We start from the raw sequence: 16,062 nt of genomic DNA on the forward strand, positions 1-16,062 counted from the left end.
GGCCTACTATGAGAAGCAAAGCGTGAGACCCACTAGGGTGAAGCTGGCCATCTGCCACACTATCATGGAAGGTAGTCTTCCTGGTGGCCATCACTTCGGCCAGGAGAGTTTCAGAGCTTAAGACCTTCACATCTGAGCCTCCTTATATGGTCTTCTTCAGAGATAAGGTTCGGATACATCATCACCAGGCCTTCCTCCTGAAGATAGTGTCACAATTCCACTCAAACCAGGACATATTCCTCCCAATTTTCTACCCAAAGCCACATGCCAACAGCTGAGAGCAGAGGCTACATACACTGGACGTTAGATGGGCTTTGGCCTTCTATATTGAAGGACTTAGGCCCTTTAGGAAAATGAATCAGCTCTTTGTAGCGGTGGCAGATAGGATGAAATTTCTTCCACTTTCATCACAAAGAATCTTGTCCTACACAATGACGTGCATCAGGATATAATATATGATTTGGTAAAAAGACCAGCCCCAGCACTGACAGCGCACTCCATGAGCGACTCCAGTGGGCTCCAGAGCTGACCGTATGGATACCACTAGGGGAAAAACTTTCCGGTGACTGTGCACACAGTGCACGCACACCCGCTGGGAATGGACATGAACAACACATCTCGAAGAACAACAGTTGCAGAAGGTTAGTAACTGTCTTTTACAAATATCTACACAAGCATTTCCAGGTGCAAGTGGGAGGGTGTGTGGGAGGATATGCAGAGGACACGCTGGGGAGAGGAGGAACTGTGTAGGAGGAGCAACATGGATTGTGTATACATTTTCAATTGTGCAGGCTATTAATACTACATGGTGATGTTGTGGGGGGTGAGTGATTGGATTTATTTTCCTGGAGAGGGGCACAGCCTTCAAAAGTCTGATGTACAGTATGTGATACTGTGTTTTTTCTTACCAGGATATATCTGATCCTCGAAAACTTCCCCCTGTGGCTGGTTGGAGAAAATATCCCCTTTTTTTTGGTACTGCCATATTTGCTTTTGAAGGCATAGGTGTGGTAAGTGTTTAGCTATATACATATATATATATATATATATATATATATATATATATACAGTGATGTATTATTAGCAATCATGTTATTAACTTGTGATTAATAGTAACATTTTCCTGTCCCATTGACTTTAATGTTAATGGAATTCAGCTATTGGCATCAGGCATGTGGCTTATGGACAACTTTTTATTTTGCTGTGCAGCCCTATGGGTCCCCGATGTCCCCTGTGGAAAACCCTGGCTGCAGGCAGGTTTATAGGGCTGTGGCCAGAGAAGGAAGTGCTGGGACATGCTGAACCAGGGCTCTCAATCTGTGGGCAGAGTTTTCCACAGAGCGCACTGGAGGCCCACGGGGCTGCACAGTTACCTCCTTTGCACTCCCTGGACTGTGCCCTACCCTAGCATTTGGGGTCTCCTTGTGATAGAGACTGTGCCACAATTATCCATGCTTTTGTCATCTCTGAAAGGGATTGTTGTAATGTATTTGAAAAGGGCCCTAATCACCAGTCTGTTGCTATTCTGAGATGAATGAAACCTTTCCCAATGAAAGTTTTGTTAAAACTGGTATGTTTGCACTCCCTGGACTTTGAGCATTTGGGGTCTCCTTGTGATAGAGACTGTGCCACAATTATCCATGCTTTTGTCATCTCTGAAAGGTATTGTTGTAATGTATTTGAAGTATTTGAGGGCCCTAATCACCAGTCTGTTGGCTATTCTGAGATGAGTCTCTTTCCCTCTCTGTGAAACCTTTCCCAATGAAAGTTTTGTTAAAACTGGTATGTTTCCCGCAGAGTTTTGGTTTTGATTAATCTGCATTTTCTGACAAACCTTTGTCGAAAATTTCCCAACTACTGTATCTATAGTCATTTCTGTTTTTTCTGTGTTGAGTTTACACACAATCTCTCTCTCTCACTCACACACATTCACACACACACACCCACGAATTATTCATGTGGAGAAAAAAGTTTAATCATTTAATTAGTTTGGTTCCTTAGCCTACCTTCTCTCTGATTGCAGGCTATCGGCATATATTACATTTCCATAAAAGTCTTGTACTGGATTTCATTTTGGTTGGTCTTGCTGGTTAATGTTTACTTTTTTCATAAAGCTACACTTCTCCGAAGACTGCAATATAAACAGAGGATTTTATGCCTTGATTTCATCATAAAAGGTTTCATTTCTAAGTTCCTCATACAGTTTACACAGTAAACTAGCTTCTAAAACAGTAACTGCTGTGTACTCCCCACATTCTGGTTTGCAGATATGGGGCAGACTATGCTCATCAGAGGTCTATCAGAATTATCAAATGTTAACAATAGGAACATCATGTGTGTTCTTGTGCTGTTTAAATACTTTTTAAATGTGGTTCTTGAGTAGATCTTGTTACTAGTTTCATAAAGCTACACTTCTCTGAAAACTTGAACAAACCTTTTGCATCGGGGAGAAAGCAGTAGATGTAATATATCTCAGTTTTAGGAAGGCTTTTGATATTGCCTCCCATGAGTTTCTCATAACTAGAGAAATATAGTAGACGAGCCTACTATAAGGTAGGTGCACAATTGGTTGGAAAAGTGTACCCAGAGAATAGTTATCAATGGTTCACAATTGAGTTGAATGGACATTTTGAGTGGGGTCCCACAGAGATCTTTCCTGGGTTTAATTTTTTTCAATATCTTCATAAATGATTTGGATAGTGGCATAGAGAACACGCTAGTAAAGTTTGTGGATGATACCAAGCTGGGAGGGGTTGCAGGCACTTTGGAGGAGGAGATTAGAATTCAAAATGATCTTGACAAACTGGAGAAATAGTCTGAAATAAATAGGATGAAATTCAAGAAGGACATATACAAAGTGCTACATTTAGGAAGGAATAATCAATTGCACAGATACAAAATGGGAAATGATTACATAGAAAGGGGTACTGAAGAAAAGATTCTGGGTATTATAGCGGATCACAAACTAAGTATGAGTCAACAGTGTAATACTGTTGCAAAAAAAAGGAAACATCATTCTGGGATGTATTAGCAGGAATGTTGTAAGCAAGATACGAGAAGTAATTCTTTCACGCTGCTTGGCACTGATAAGGCTTCAACTGGACGACTCTGTCCAGTTCCGGGCACCTCATTTCAGGAAAGATGTGGACAAATAGGAGAAAGTCCAGAGAAGAGTCACAAAAATGATTCAAGGTCTAGAAAACATGAAGAAAGATGGAAACAATTGGGTTTGTTTAGTCTGGAGAAGAGAAGATTGATTGAGGGGGGGACATGATAATAGTCTTCAAGTATGGAAAGGTCATTGCAAAGAGGAGGATGATTGTTTTCCTTAACCACTGAGGACAGGAAAAAAGGAAATATGCTTAAATTGCAGTAAGGGAGATTTAGGTTAGACTGAGGTTCCAAGTCTAGGGGGTGTGGAGGAATGTTAGGGGAACATGGTAAGGTCCAGGCCAACCCCATGGGGGGCAGGGAGGGATCACCACCTCCCCCACTCTGCCCCAAGCTCTGCGCTGGACCTGCCCCACAACTGTGGCTCTCGCCTCAGCTCTCTGCTCTGCCTCCCAGTCCCAGCAGCCTTGCTCCCAGCCTCAGCTGCCCCACCTGCCGTTTCCTGCTTGGCCCCTGGCGGTTGCCATTCCCCGCTCAGCCCCTGGCGGCCGCTGTTCCCTGCTCAGCCCCTGATAGCTGCTGCAGCCCCACTCCCAGCCTTTGCCCCTGCCCGGCTGGGGCCGCGACCTCAGCTCCCTGCCTTGGCCCCTGGTTACTGGTTGCTGTTCCCGACTTGGCCCCCGGCTGCTGCAGTCCCGCTCCCAGCCACAGCCCTCAGCTCTGACCGTGACCCTGGTTCCAGTCCCAGCAGGGGGAAGGGTGTGTGATGTGGACAAGGTTATGGGGGGGCATGACCTAAAAAAGTTTGTGGACCACAAGGTTGGACATTAGGAAAAACTTCCTGACTGTAAGGATAGTTAAACATTTGAACAAATGGTCTAGGAAGTTTATGGAATCTCCATCATTGGAGATTTTTAAGAATTGGTTAGACAACCACTTGTCAGGGATGGTTTAGATAATATTTAATTCTATCTTAGTGCAGGGCACTGGAGTAGATGACCTATTGAGGTCCCTTCCATTTCTACATTTCTGTGATTCTATGAGAGGAAAAATATCCCCAATAGGTTTTTCTACCAGATCATTTCTATCCAAAAGGATTTTACTTTCTCTCACGGTACATATTATTAAAAAAGTTGGTTCAGAAAAGTGTGAGGAATTAAATAATCCGTACTGCCATGCAAAGATTACACTCATGGTTGCCATTACCAGTGCTATTATTTAAACATATTTTAATTCTTTGAGTAGTGTCCCTATAGGTAGGTATGCTTGAAGCCCTGCGCTGCTGATCAGAGAACTTTGGTAGTAGTGTCTGTTAGGCCCACACATGCGCTGCCTTCCCTTCTGCCTCGCCACAAGGCTAGCCAGAGTGCATGGACTAACCCCCCTCTGTTCCTTCTCAACTGCCCCGGCTAGAGACAGCTATTCGCAGTCCTTTAGACCATTACTTTTGTTTTATATTTCTATAGCTAGTTAATCTCCCTAGTACTTAGTTGTAGTTGTGGTTTTTTTCTTCTTCCTTATTTTCTTTCTTAAAAAAAAAAAGAAATCTAGTGGAGAAAAAAAGAGCCCTCCCCTTTTCTCATTAGGGACACTTTCCCAAAGGGAGTATGCCTGGTTCACCAGACTTCAAAAAGTGCCTCTTCTGCACAGAGGCTATCCCTGTAGTAGACAAGTTCTCCTGGTCCATATACTGCCTCGGGGAAGGCCACATTCTACAGAAGTGTGGTCTCTGCTAGCAACTCATGCCCAGATCGAGCAAGGACAGAGCGTTGACAGAAGATTATCTTCCTGGGGGCAGCCCAGGAAGGCTGGGCCTCCCCAGACCTGTACAATGAGTCACCTGGCAGATGTGAGTCTCCCCCATAGCCCTCAACATCCAAAGGCAGTGGGTCGAAGAAATCAACTGCTGACCCCTCTTGTAAATCTTTGAAAAAGAGAATGGGAAGTCCCCAGAGTGAGCCCCGACCTAGCTGTAAACGATCTTCGGCATGCTCGGTGTCCTCGGTACTGTCGGCATTGAGACAATCTCAAGCTGGTACCATGGCTCATGACAATCTACAGTGGCAGGTGCTGTTGATGTGCCTAAGGACCCAATGGGCACAGGCACCGAGTCAGTGGCATTGAGGGACAAGGGTAGGAGTCAGCACGTCACTAAGAAGATATTGCCGGTACATGATACTTCATTGGCACCGTCATCAATGCTCCTTTCAGCACCAGAGTGGTTGGTGTGGGCAAGATCTCTGTCCTCCATGGTACTGCCAGGGGCACCATGTCAGTCAGTACTGCTGGAATTCCAGCACTTGAGAGACCTCTGTGTATCCAACGTACTGGAGTCTCCTCTTCCGAATACCGGCACCTCTGCCCTGCCAGTGAGGACTTGGACAGCGAACCAGAAGAGGTGGTATCACAATACTTGTCTCAGAATCCCTATGGTGCCCAATACAAACAGGGCCTCCAAGCATACCCTCAGATGGCCCCACCATGCCAACTTGGTACGGCCAACCATGGGCACCACCACAGGGCTCTATGCCACCACCACCTCAGTGGTCATAATGGGACCCTTGGGTGGTATATTGCCTCCATGCCTCTTGAGTTTCTAGCCCCACCTGAGAGCCCCCAAGATGATCCCCCTTGGCTACTGCATCCAGAGCTGCGGAACCTCCAGAAGAAATCATGGAGGAACAGAAGGAGGGCAGCATTGAGAAAGAGATGACCCCAAGGATTGTATCCTTCTCCTCTCCAGCTGGGGCCATCATGCTTCCCCCACCATCTCTGGCTGATGACTTCCACCTTTTCCAGGAGCTAGCAAAGAGAGTGGCGGATACTACAGATACCACTAGAAAAATCAAGGACACCCATCACAAGCTCCTTGACATACTTTACTCATCCTTGTCCTCAAAAATTGCCTGACCTATTAATGAGGCTCTTTTGGACCCTGCAAAACACAGCATCGGTGGCTCCCACCTGCAAGTGGGCCAGCAAAAATCATGTCCAGGAAGGGAGACAGAATTCCTTATCTCCCACCATCCACCCAACTTCATCATGGTGCATGCTGTCCACTCTCATGGCTATCACCTAGTGAAGGACTCCAGGACTACATTTTGTTTGTTTGCTTCCTGTTTGAGTCAGATTGAGAAGCGGGCTCGCTACTGATTGGCATACTTTACCTTCTGGATTTTGATGTGCTGAAAATTTTGAATATCTTGGCAGCAGTTTGTTAATGAACCATGTATACTGACAGGAATAGCTGACAGCAGGGTTACAGAATGATCAGTCCTTAATTTCTATGCATGCAAATTAGGATTCAGAAGATGATGGGAGATAATACTTTCCAAGCACAGTAAGAACAGCATCTGACAGGGCTGTCTTCTCCCTCCTTTGTTACACTATCAAGCTTCTGCAAAACCAAGAACTATAGGTGAATGGGTGGGAACACAGTGCATTGCTTTATGAACCTGATATACTATTTTAGTTATTGGCTATACAGCATTCCTTGTCTGCTATATTCATCTTCTGCAGAATTGTAGTGAAACCTCAGGCTATGTTGTTGATAACTCTTTTTATCAAATTCAGTTTTCCTTATGCATACACTGCGCTTACTGCCCTGTATAAACACCCAAGTCCTAACCAACACATAAACAGATGGACTTTAATTCTTTCTCCCACTTCCATCCAGTTATCACAGTTAAATTAAATTCAAATCCCTAATTGTTGGACTTATGAGGATGCTCCCATACCATATTCCCCAAGGTAATATTTCAAATAATACTTTCTCTCCGAAGATCTCATGGCTCTTATTAATCCTGATCTCATACTTGTGAGATTTGTGAATAGGTGCTTTTTCCCATTTCACAGGTGTGGCACAGAAAGATGAAGAGACCTGTCTAAGGCCACACAATGAGTGCCAGAGATGGCAACAGAACCCAGACAACCTGACTCCCAGTCCCTTGGAGTAGCCACTATGCAGAAGGCACTCCTTTTCTGTTTAATATTTACTATTAGATTATTGTACGTTTAAAGATGCAAATTGTGACATTCCCTAGGTACAATCTGGATTGTTGAAGAGCTGTGTCTCCTTAATTCTCTATCCTGGGGTGCTTTTTATACTTCTTTGCTGTCAGAACATCTACTCCTGGCCTGCTCGCATGGCCTTTAGTGAGCAAATTCACTCCTAGCTAAATACATGCACACGCTGACCAGTCTGTCATGAATTACATACAGGGCAACACCCACAAATTCTTAGTCCCAGCCTTGTTCCCCCAGAAATGTGCATCTTGTGCTGCTCAGTACCCTTTCTGATACAAGCTTACAGACAGTCCATCATTTCATCAAAGGAAAATAATATATGCATGAGCCTTGCTACCCCAAGCGAAGTTTCCCCACACACTTTAATCTAAACACACTGTGTTTAATCTAAACACACTGGTTAAGACAAAACAATAAGATAAGTTTATTAAGTACAGAAAGACAGATTTTAAGTGATTACAAGTGATGATGCATAAAAGTCAGGATTGGTTACAAAAGAAAATAAAAGGGTAAAATGCAAGCTAATGCTTAACAAGCTAAGTAAATTTAAAAACAAAAGGTTTTGTCTCAACACATGCTGCAGTAAATTTCACAGGCTGGATCTCCTTTCAGCCTGGGACTGCTCCCCCTTAGTTCAGTTCTTTGAGAGTGGCTGATGTCATGAGCAGAGAAGAAAGAGAGGTAAATTGGAGGCCACTGTCTCTCATTCTTATGCCACACTACCCTCTTTGAGGGTTACCTCCGTGGTCTTATATGGACGTGAGGTCTGAACCGTCCCTCTGATGAAATGTAAATTTTTCATTCACACCTTCCTGTTGCTGAAAAATGGCTGCTTAAATAAGTGATAGCCCATTTGACTTTGTTAATACCTGTTTGAGTGTGGCAGTGTGTCTTTCTGAAAAACTGGCTTGGGCCTGCCTTTCTACTTCTGGAACATGTTACAGCAATGTTACACAATTGAAACTTGTAAAACTTGTAAAATGTTGATGCACATATTTCACCAGCATAATAATGTTCAGCAGATTATGATGTTTCAAATGATACCTAACAAAGCATACTGTGTATAAAATGTATCATAGTCTTGTCAAAGTAGTGAATATAATCACCACAGAATGGTTATATAAGCATCCTGATGGAATTTAGATGATTTTCTTAAAAAGGTGTGAGAGAAAAAATGGGGACACGATTTGTGACTGGATCATGCCCGCCTGAGTTATGCATGTGGAGGGGCCCTTCATATAGAAAGAAGGCTTGGGTGCCTCTATAGCATGCCACTGCCTCACAGAGAACTCTCCATGCTGTTGGGATTCTGTGATGTGGGAGAGGTAATGTGGTGGTGGGCTGAGGCAAGAAAGACTTGGAGGAAGGGATAGATGCGCAGCATCTCTCCTCCAGCTCTGGGGTATGTCCATAAAAGTGAATAGTCAGATATTACATGGTGTACATCGGCTTTTCCTTGGATCCTCCCTCTTCCCCCTCTGGACAGGTGCAGCCAGAGGGGAACCCTGATAGCAGTGAGAGAGAGGGGGCATGGAATGGGTATGCTCACCATTGGGATGCCTCTTTGTGGCTGCATCTGGGGATTAGCACCTTTCTGGTCTGACATCCCTCTTTCTGCCAATTGGTCACATTGCGTCCCCCCTCGCTCTCCAGGACTTGCAGTGCTCCCTCTTCATGACTCAGCCCTCAGGCCAAGTCACTGTATGGTCCTCCCCTTACGGGTGTCCCACAAAGTCCCACTATTAGCTGTCCGCCCGCTGTTTCAGACAGACTTCCACTCCCAGGCCAGGTCCTGTGTCCATTTGTCTAGCAGTTATGATCTACTAGCTCCCAGACCCAGGTGCTATTTCCCTGGTTTCTTTCCTACTTCCCTTCTCTATCATCTGCCCCTCCCTGGTTTACTGGCCCAGACTCTCTGGGAGGATGGAATCTGAGCCAGTAAACAGTTGTAGATTACTTTCCCTCTTTGACTTCTTGCCAGACTCTGTAGCCCCAAACAAACCTCCCTTCTCCCCAGGAGTGACTATGGACTACTTCCCCTGCTGTCCTCTTCTGCTCCCAGCTTCATCCCTCTATACAGTCCCAACTTGCTCCTTTCCAGCTGAACTTCATCTTCCCTTAGGCTCACCTCTAGGTGCAGTATATAAAGTAAATTACCTAATTTAATCTGCTCTGCCTTGTGTCGGATAGAAACCCCATCACAGGGCACCAGGAGCCAGAGCTGATGTAAGGCTTTTGTGCATGATATCTGCAGCAAGTGGGTCAACGTGGCGGAATCTCTACAAGAAAATCCTTGTGGAGTTTCCTTTCCCAAAAGTTTCCCCCTTACAAGTAAGATCTGAGCCTTAAAGTCTACCAGCTATGTGAAATCCATCAGAAGCCCCAGGCCCTTGCCTTTTGGAAAAAAATTATTTCTTCTCTGCCCTGTGGTCTCTGTCTTAGAAGTAAGATTTTTCCGTTTCTGGTCTGCATTGATAGTGCCAGAGTGAAGTGAGATGTCTTTATTTTTGGATTAATAGAGTGTGTGTGTGTGTGGGGGGGAGGGGAAGAATACTCCCATAGAATTGCAAACTGGCAGTATGATGGAAATGATTTCAGGATGAAACCCTTGGAGGGACTTGGTCTGTTCTTTTCAGTTTTAGTATTTTTTTTTTCTCCCTCTGTGATTATTTCTGCCACAAATGAGAGCAAGAGGATGATGTAATACTTGTCATATGTAAGATTTTTCCTTTCTATTTTTATAACTATGTATATAATATAGGCTTCTGATATGTCTGAAATGTATTGAATTATCTTGCTAACATCTGTCTGTGTGTCTCAAATTAACAAAAAGCCCATAAAAATAATATTAAATAGTGCTATTCAGATATGCCAATCAACTTGAAAATGATAGTAATGTCACAGCGCTAGGTACAATTATGCTGGAATAATTAAGCTTATTTTTGTTGAAGGTCATTATTACTATGTTAAGCCTCAACTTGCACACCCTTACTCACATTAGTAACTTTACAAACATGAGTTGTAAAGATCAGGGTTTTAGTGATCAGTTGCTTAGCTGTCTTGGGATCCAAAGCATCTTAACACTCCCATTTAAAAGAGAAATTGTTTTTCCATATAAATAGTCTTTTTATTGATGGAACAGTATTAACACAGATATACCAATACAATTCTAGTTTGTAGTTTTTTAGTTTTAGTAGTTTCTAGTTTTTTAACTGAAATATCAGTCTTATAAATTAAATACGTTGTATGTGTCAGAATTTAGTTTCTTTACTCTTTCTCTGGAGTAAGCATAGCTGAGCTGCAGTTTTGTTACAAAATGTACTTTAGGTGATTTTACTGTGCAGGTCAAAATAACATGTATTATTAGAATTGTATTTTTGCCTAGCATAAAGTGCTTCCAAACTCAATAACCTCTTTAAATATTCATTGAAAAATGATGTCCCAAAACCAAGGTGAGACATTAAGAACATATGCAGTTTTTGGATCCAAAGAATCTTAATTATCCATCCCAGAATGACTTGGCAGGATACTCTTGGGAGTGCCACCCAGATTTGGAGAAATTATTTTAAAGAAATAGCTCAGTAGCATTGCTTGGCTCTGATAAACAGAGTGGTTAAAAGTCATACATCGACTCTTAACAATCATTCTGAAAGGGATTTGAAATCTGTGAGAGGAAAACTGTTGTCAAGGAAGAGGCATTTCAAGGAAATGAGACTATTGCATCATGAAGTGATATGTTGCCCTTTGTTTGTTTATTGCTTTCTCACTTGTGCTTTAATCACAGGGGTATCTGAGTGCTTTATAGGAAAAGGACATTTGAACTCCTAGCAGTGTGTGATGTCTTGCATCAACTGGAAGAGAGGAATGCTTGATGTTGCTTTTCCCACAGCAGCAGAGAGAAAACTATTTGGCATAGTTGGGGTGATTTATGTATTTTGGAAGGATCACCCCTAGGACTGAAACAGTAGGGATCAGACTAAATAATTATTCAATCCTTGGCCTTTCTACTGAACTTGCCAAAGTATGGAGGCCCATATGTGCCCATAGTAATGAATTTACCGGAAAGGGAAAAAAAAAAAAAAAAAAAAAAAAAGAGGACACTTGTTCATTAGGAAATGGAATGAGATCATTAGTTCATTTCACAGACCATCAAATAGTCATCACATGTCAACTTCTGTTATTACTGGCTTGGTTTTCACTTATTTTGCTGAACTATAGGTGATAGGTTCCAAATTCCATTAGCAACCCAGTCAGCTGTGAAATCCCCTCACTATGATTTCTTTTGAGGTTGCACCTATGTTTAAGCGCAGGATCTGAATTGAAACTTAAATTTGTTAGTCCTGTATTGAAGTCCTGAAGATTTTTGGCTGACTTAACCTAGAAGGTGGATTTGTAAATTCTCTATCCTTGCATTTCTTTTTTCCCTGTAATATACCGACTGACTGTCAGGACAATGCACTAGTGAAGTATTCAGTTCAGGCTCCATTTCTTCACTTTTTACTGCTAAGGAATTCATTGTTACAGGTACTGATATCTCAAGTGAAATGCTGCATTTTAATTATTTCCAACCCCTTTCAGATTGTTTGTAGTTCACAGTGATCACAGTGAAGTGCAAGATCTATCAAGTATTTTTTTGAGCAATGTTGACTCTTCTTTGCCTGTTAAAACTTGTTAACCAGGAGCTCGTGTATAGTGATGAGCTTTAGATAAAACACTGCAATGTATTGCTTTATAACTTTTCTTAACTAAGCAAATACCAATTTTTATCCTGAAGGCATAGGGTAGAATTTTCAAAAGCACCTGGGTTGCATTGACTTTCAATAGGACTTAGGTGCTTTTGAAGATTTAACCCATACTTTTTAAAATGACAGACTGTACTTAGAAGTCAGGCCAGAAAAGTAGCTACTGTATGAATTCTTGAAAACAAAAGTACATTTTCTTTGTGTTTTGTTTTTTAAAAAAAGTATCTTTAAGAAACTAGAGATGAATAAATATCATTCTAATTTTAAATGGAGGAAAAAAGGGGAATAAAAAATGTGATGTGATGAGATGCCTATATTTTAATGTTAGAGGCTTAAATTGCGCGCTCCCCCCCCCAATGAAGGAAGATGGTTGTATCAAATAAAAAAAAACACATTAAGAAATAAAATGCTTGCAGGAAATTCATTATGAATGGCATAGAATCATCTATATTATCTCAGGTTTGTTGCTGTGTTATAAAAGCAATATGTCATATCAAATGTTTGGTCAATTTTTTTCACCAATTGCAGGGTTAAAAATCACCACTAATAGGGTTAAAAAGGGGACCTGTAGGTGTTAATCTGTAACTTCCTGCAATTTGAAACTAAAGTAAGTCAAAAGAGAGAAAATGAGAAGTTTTCTTAATAGTGAAAAGAGATTTAATGGTCCGGGAGGTTACCCTTTGCTCAATTTATGATCAATGTATGCTCCCACTGCAGAATGCAAGTCTTTTTTATTAGCTTTGCTATCCACCGGTCAGTTTTGCATCTAAAGAAACTGGATGAAATCCTAGTCTCATTGAAATCCATAGTAGTTTTGCCTTTGACTTCAAGGGAGCCAGGACTCCCTATGTTATATATCAGATTGAATGTAATGTTTATCTGATCCAAAGCGGGTCCCCCCAGGTTCTTGGTGGGGGAGTTAAACCCTACTGCCAAATTCTACTCTTAGTATTTTTATCTGTCCCAGCTATATACAAGAGGTGATCATGTTTTAACCCCCCTCTTCATTGTCACTGTTCATGTTAGAGACCAGGATAGGAAAATAACATTGTCAGAGCATGCTCCAGTAACTTTATTCTTGGGCATAATCTGCATAAGGAAAGCTGGGACCTGCAATGCACCATTTGTTGTAATTCAGTCACTGGAAACCATCGTCAAGACAGGGCTTAAGGCATTTTTATCAGACTAGGGTTAAATGACATGATAGATTTAAAACCATCTTTCTACACAAGAGCCTCCATTGCTGCTAATGTTGGTGAAGTATGGATTCCAGTATAGAGACAGCCTTATGGGGCATTTTATGCTATTTAATTTTAGAAATGACTAAAAGAGAGTTGTTATAGGGTATAGAAAACTGGCAAACAGGGTGTTTAGCTTCAGCTCATTTCTCCCTGCCTTTGGCTTACAAGAAGTGCTATAAGAGATAATACTTGGTAGACAGAAGGCTCATGGGAGGGACTCAAACTTAAGGTTTTAAGATTAGCCTGAACCTTAGGATGCATGTTTACTTGTTAAAAGCATTAGTCCTTGAGAAAAGATTGTGCTTTGTACCTTAGTCATCTTCCTGCAGCAATGTGGAGTACCCTACAAAACCTATATATTCCAAATTGGCTAGCTCATTTTATGCATCACTGTGGGATAACTTAGGCCTTAAAATAAAAGCTAAAACCACATTTAAAATATTTGCTTGGAAGAAGGAATATTCAGGATTAAGGACATAACACATGGTGGAGGAACAGTCTCCTTTGAATGCCTTTGTAACAAATATCAGATAATAAAGTTCACATTTCTTTCAATTACTGTCCTCACAGTTACAATTACAGACAAATGAGAGCTTCACAATCTGTATCTGATGGGAGTCCAAAATTTAACTAACTGAGGAACTGGAAGAAGACCCAGTAATATCTGTTCACATATAAAACTACTACATATTATAGAAATTCAATTATATGCACTCACTTGTTCCCTCACATTCCTATCTCTATTTTGTTTCTTTTCTCCCTTTTAAAAAAAGGCTTGCATTATAACGACTTTCTGGGTTTTGGTCTGTAACATATGTACATTGGGCTATTATAACAAAAGAGACTAGTCTATATGTAGTTGCAAGATATGTTTGAATACCCTTTATCCTGTCCTATGGTATCTCTGTAGGTTAAGAATATAAGAATGACCATACTGGGTCAGACCAATGGTCCATCTAGCAGGTTGCAGTAAAAATGTAGGCACTGGATTAATCATTTATATAAATCTCTTATTGCTAGAATTAATAAACAACATCTTCAATCTTTCTGCAGAGAGGAAGTAGGCAGGGATGTACTAATCAACCCTTTTATTGGCAATGGCGATGAAACCACATCAGAAGATGGGGAATACCATCCTGGATCTGAGCTGTGGTCCATCTAATTCAGTATCCTGTCTCTGGAGCCAGTAGCAGATACTTTAAAGGAAGCGTCCAAGAAATGCCTTAGGCTATGTCTACACTACAGCACTACAGCACAAATGTGCATTAGCTTAATGCGTATTTTAGAAAGCGCTTTATAGAAAGCGCTGCAGACTGTCCACACTACAGTGCTTAATCCGCTTTATTGCGTACACACTGGAAAACCGTACTTGGAATTAGAGAGCAGTGCAATGTGGGAAGCTATCCCACAGTGCAACTAACCATAGAGGCTGTTGTGACGAGTGTCATCGTCCCATGATGCAGTGCTGCTTCCCCCACCCTCTTCCCCCCCTCCCCAAGCAAACAGGAAAAGGATTTTCGCGCCGTTTTTTCATTCCCCCCACCCACGATCACCATTGCTGCAGAGACATGGAGACAGACGAGTTGTGCACTGTGATTCTGAGCATGACAAATACAACCCAGTTTATCCTGGATTACTTTCTAATTGAAGCAGTAAGTGAAAGTATGTATTTCACCACTGTCACTCTGTCTGCCCTGTTACAGGCAATAGATACTAATAATGACCGATTGCTGCAGGCTATCACGTTTCACCTGCAGTCAGTGGACCACAGGTTCTGGTGCAGAGAAACCAGCACAGACTGGTGGGACCACATTGTTATGCAGCTGTGGGATGATGATCAGTGGCTGCAAAACTTTCGTATGTGGAAGGCAACTTTCCTTGGACTGTGTTCAGAGCTATCACCATCCCTGAAGCGCGTGAATACTCGCTTGAGACAAGCTATGATGGTGGAGAAGAGAGTTGCCATCGCTTTCTGGAAGCTGGCAACTCCCGACTGTTACCGCTCTGTTGGGAATCAATTTGGAGTTGGTAAATCTACAGTGGGAGCTGCTGTGATTCAAGTGTGCAGTGCCATCAATAGACTTTTGCTAAGAAAGCTTGTGACTTTGGGAAACATGCAGGACATAGTGGAGGGGTTTGCTGCGATGGGGTTCCCAAACTGCGGGGGGTGGGGGTGGGGAGGGCATTGATGGGACTCACATCCCCATGTTGGCACCTGCACACCCGGCAACGGAGTATATAAACCGCAAGGGGTACTTCTCCATGGTCCTTCAGGGGCTTGTGGATCACAGGGGTTGTTTTACAGACATCTATGTGGGGTGGCCTGGGAAGGTGCATGATGCTCGTGTATTTCGTAACTCGGGGCTTTTCTCTAAGCTGCAGGCGGGCACTTTCTTCCCTGACCAAAAAATTGACATTGGGGGTGTGGAAATGCCCATAGTGATCCTGGGGGATCCTGCTTACCCCTTTCTCCCTTGGCTAATGAAGCCCTACACCGGTCACCTTGAATGTGACAAGGAGTGTTTTAATAAGAGGTTAAGCAGCTGCAGAATGGTTGTTGAATGTGCCTTTGGGTGCTTAAAGGGTAGATGGAGGAGTCTCCTCACTAGGCTGGACATCAGTGGGAAGTACCTCCCTTCTGTGATATCTGCTTGCTGTGTTCTTCATAATGTGTGTGAAGCTAAGGGGGAAAGATTCCCCTAGGGTTGGGCTGTGGAGGCAGAAAGACTGGGTGCCAATTATGAACAGCCAGATGCCAGCAGTACACGTAGAGCTAATCGAGTAGCGATTTGCATTAGGGAAGCTTTGAAAACCAGGTTCTGCAATGAGATGCAGGACTGATTTATGTTCATGTATGTTTGTTTGGCTTTGATTTTCCTCCCACCCAATCCCCCTTTGATAGCTGTGCCCAACAAATGCCACCTGAATATGTAAGTTTTTTT

At 42.5% G+C, this 16,062-nt stretch overlaps 1 protein-coding gene across 1 annotated transcript in view; it reads left to right on the forward strand.

The window, feature by feature from the left end:
* SLC36A4 (solute carrier family 36 member 4) overlaps positions 1 to 16,062 on the forward strand; it is a 253,134-nt gene that overhangs the window by 56,626 nt on the left and 180,446 nt on the right. The window contains exon 8 of the mRNA XM_067568348.1: positions 912 to 1,010. Coding sequence (XP_067424449.1) covers positions 912 to 1,010 — 99 coding nt within the window. The remainder of the gene's footprint in view (positions 1 to 911; positions 1,011 to 16,062) is intronic.

Source organism: Emydura macquarii, unplaced genomic scaffold, assembly GCF_026122565.2.
Source record: "Emydura macquarii macquarii isolate MOO-44397 ecotype Brisbane River unplaced genomic scaffold, CSIRO-AGI_Emac_v2 contig_318, whole genome shotgun sequence".
In the NCBI taxonomy this organism is placed as follows: domain Eukaryota; kingdom Metazoa; phylum Chordata; order Testudines; family Chelidae; genus Emydura; species Emydura macquarii.